Source organism: Syngnathus scovelli, chromosome 14 (assembly GCF_024217435.2).
Source record: "Syngnathus scovelli strain Florida chromosome 14, RoL_Ssco_1.2, whole genome shotgun sequence".
Classification (NCBI taxonomy): Eukaryota; Metazoa; Chordata; class Actinopteri; order Syngnathiformes; family Syngnathidae; genus Syngnathus; species Syngnathus scovelli.
Window position 1 is genome coordinate 5809874 of NC_090860.1, and position 2932 is coordinate 5812805.

Below are 2932 nucleotides of genomic sequence, written 5' to 3' on the forward strand. Positions count from 1 at the left end.
TTTATTAATTAATCATATAAATGCTGAACCTAACCCTCAATTCATAAATATCATGATATGTTCTATGTTGATACAATCCTCAAGTGTCCCAATAGAGCTGACTGTGATGTGCAAATTGCACTGACCTAAGCCAGTAAAGCTAATTGATAGATGATACTTTTTTCTCAATAGCCGAGAGAGAGGAGGTGCCAGGCAGCAAAGTTGCTCCTCTAATGACTTTCGCACTCATCGTATTCTTCATGCAGGGCACCCCCCCCCCCCCACCCACACACACGCATACAAAACCACAAATTCGCCAGATATGATACAGATAGCGTGGTTAAGGACGACACAGTGCATCAAGGTTGCAATCCTGATAGATTATATGGTCGTAATAGAAACAAGAGAAGCCGTAAAACAAAAAAGAGAAAAACATCGGTTGTCAAATTTGACGCCTCCATTAGGCGGCCCATTTCAGGGAGCGACACCCCGGCCGCAAAACGTCACACGTCGTGCTTGCCCCCGTCATTGTTCTCGAGAAAGGCCATAATCGTGTGTTTGTGAATCTCTTCATGGTTCCGTCGGCGACTTATTCAGCGGCTAAAATGGGAACGAGAAAAAAAAAAGTGGAGTTCTTGCAAGGTTCTCATTCGGTCACGCCGGTGAGATGATTTGCCTTTAATAAGATCATTTGGCAACATCAAGGTTTTCCCAGCAGTCGTGATTACATCTGGACTCAAGATCCATGCAGGAATTTGTAGGCCGGCTAATTCTGGCTGGGAGTCAACGACCCCCAACCCGCGTCTTCAAAAGCCCCCCCTTGATCCCCCTCCCCGCCCCCTCCTCAAAGGGTGAGGATGTTTGACAATCCCATCTTGTACTCGTCCCGCAATTAATTGGATACGTTGTTGGGATGTTGGCTCCTCTCATCTTTGGCTTGGGGGGACAAAAAAAAAAAAAGGGGGGGGGGGGGGTGTCTGCTGACACCTCCGCGTCTGGCCGGGTATAAAAGAAGGGAGGCCACCGTTAGCCTCGCATGTTCATCTCGTGGCAAGGATGCAGATTCCGAGCAGCAGAGCCACGGGAGCTTTCGGCGGATACTCGGTGCGTAATTACGCGCCGGCGCAGCCCAAGACCAAGTCATTCACCATTGACGCGCTGCTCGCCAAGCCAGACGAGCGCAACTCAGAGCGGGCGAGTCCGGGGCTCCCTTACCCGGCCGCACTGCACCTCGGCACCGGACTGACCTACGCGCCTTGCCCGTACAACATGCTGCCCACCGGCTATTCCGCCGTCTACTGCTGCCCGCCGTTCCCCTACCAGGCGTCCTGTCGCGGTGCCTTCTACGCGCAAGGTATTCAATTCAAGTCCTTCTCACTTGGAATGCTTTTCAATCATCTCACCTTGACTGACTTTTGTGACTGATTTTGCAGCGGCGTCAATGCCAAAGGTGCACGCGTTGAAAGCCAAGGGGGGCAAGTCCAAGCGCATGCGCACCAGCTTCACCAGCGAGCAGCTCTCCCGCCTGGAGAAGGAGTTCGCCCGGCAGCAGTACATGGTCGGCTCCGAGAGGTTCCTGCTCGCCTCCGCCCTGCAGCTCACGGAAGCGCAGGTCAGAAAAAAATACAATTAATATGATTGAGTTTACGAGACAAAATGAAGGCAACAAAGTTTTAATGTGCATTGAGGTTGCCATTAAATGGGAGAAAAATTTAACCGACACTCAGTGAGTGCTGACATAAGAAATTTCTATCTAAATCAATTTAAAGCATATAAAATATGTTGTAAATATGAAAATTATTGTTTTACACGTTAAGAAAGAAACATTAACTATGTCTTTGATACTGAAATTGTGTGTTTGATAAAGTGAGGGGGAAAACAAAGCGGCGATCAGTTGTCCAAACTCAGGCAAGAAATAAAACTGCTGTTTACGTGACAAATTAGAAGAAAAACACTTTAGAAGTTTCTTTTCTTCCTCAGGTCTTTGATGTAAAGCGAAAAAACCCTTATAACTCCTTGAGTGGGTGGTCATAGAAAGATTAAATTCCAGCACTCAAAACCAAATTTCCTTTCACGTATTGCGTGAATATATTAACCGTATATATTAACGGTCAAAACTCTTTTAAGACATTTCGTCTTTGATATTGTCAATTAAAGACACTCAATGATGATGAATGACAATTGCAAACACTGAAAAAGATTTTTCTTTGACATGAGAATGCATTTTGATAGTGTCTTTGATGTCTTTGATTTTGAGGGTAAAAGTTCTTTCAGTGATTAGTTAACTTCTAAACATTTTTAACGACTCCAAGTGACTTATTTTTAGTTCTTGTACTGTTCTTTTTGTAGGTGAAAGTATGGTTCCAGAACCGTCGCATCAAATGGCGCAAGCAGAGTCTGGAGCAGCAGCAGGCCAAGCTGGCCAAGCTGGGCCTAGCTGCCACCACCCCGCCCAAAAGCCCCGGATCTCAAGGCCACGCTGACGAAGAGGAGGAAGAATTCTCTGACTCTGACGTGGATGTGGATGTGTCCGATGATGCCCACGAGCCTTGCTGAAAACCCCCCTCCCCCAAAAGACTCTTGTCCACAGAAGACGACCTATTCCTATTTAATAGAAGTATAGTTATATATTTAATTTTTCTACATGCATTGCTCTTTGACTATTGTTATTTTTTGTATATTTGAATGACATATTCATAAATATATTTTATGCAATGAACGTCACTACTTTGCCTGGCTTCTTCATTCAATGACACAGCATTACACATTTTCAAAGCTGATTCAGCAAACAGGCCAAACGAATATGAAAACACTCACAAGGGGCTAATGCTAAAGTAATTCTAGTTAATAACCAAAGGTGCCATTTTTCGTCATTAAATACACGAAAGAAAAAACGGGGTTCACGGCATTTGGTTGGCAGAACAAATGAAAAGTTCTCTCGAAGGAGCCCCCC

General features: G+C 45.4%; 1 protein-coding gene across 1 annotated transcript; it reads left to right on the plus strand.

Annotated features, from left to right (window-relative positions):
• Positions 1 to 1031: 1031 nt before the first annotated feature.
• noto (notochord homeobox) lies at positions 1032 to 2698 on the plus strand. Its single transcript, XM_049740065.2, has 3 exons — positions 1032 to 1333; positions 1413 to 1591; positions 2329 to 2698. The coding sequence occupies exons 1-3, from the start codon at positions 1036 to 1038 to the stop codon at positions 2533 to 2535; spliced, it is 684 nt and encodes a 227-aa protein (XP_049596022.1). The 5' UTR covers positions 1032 to 1035; the 3' UTR covers positions 2536 to 2698.
• The last annotated feature ends 234 nt before the right edge of the window (positions 2699 to 2932 follow it).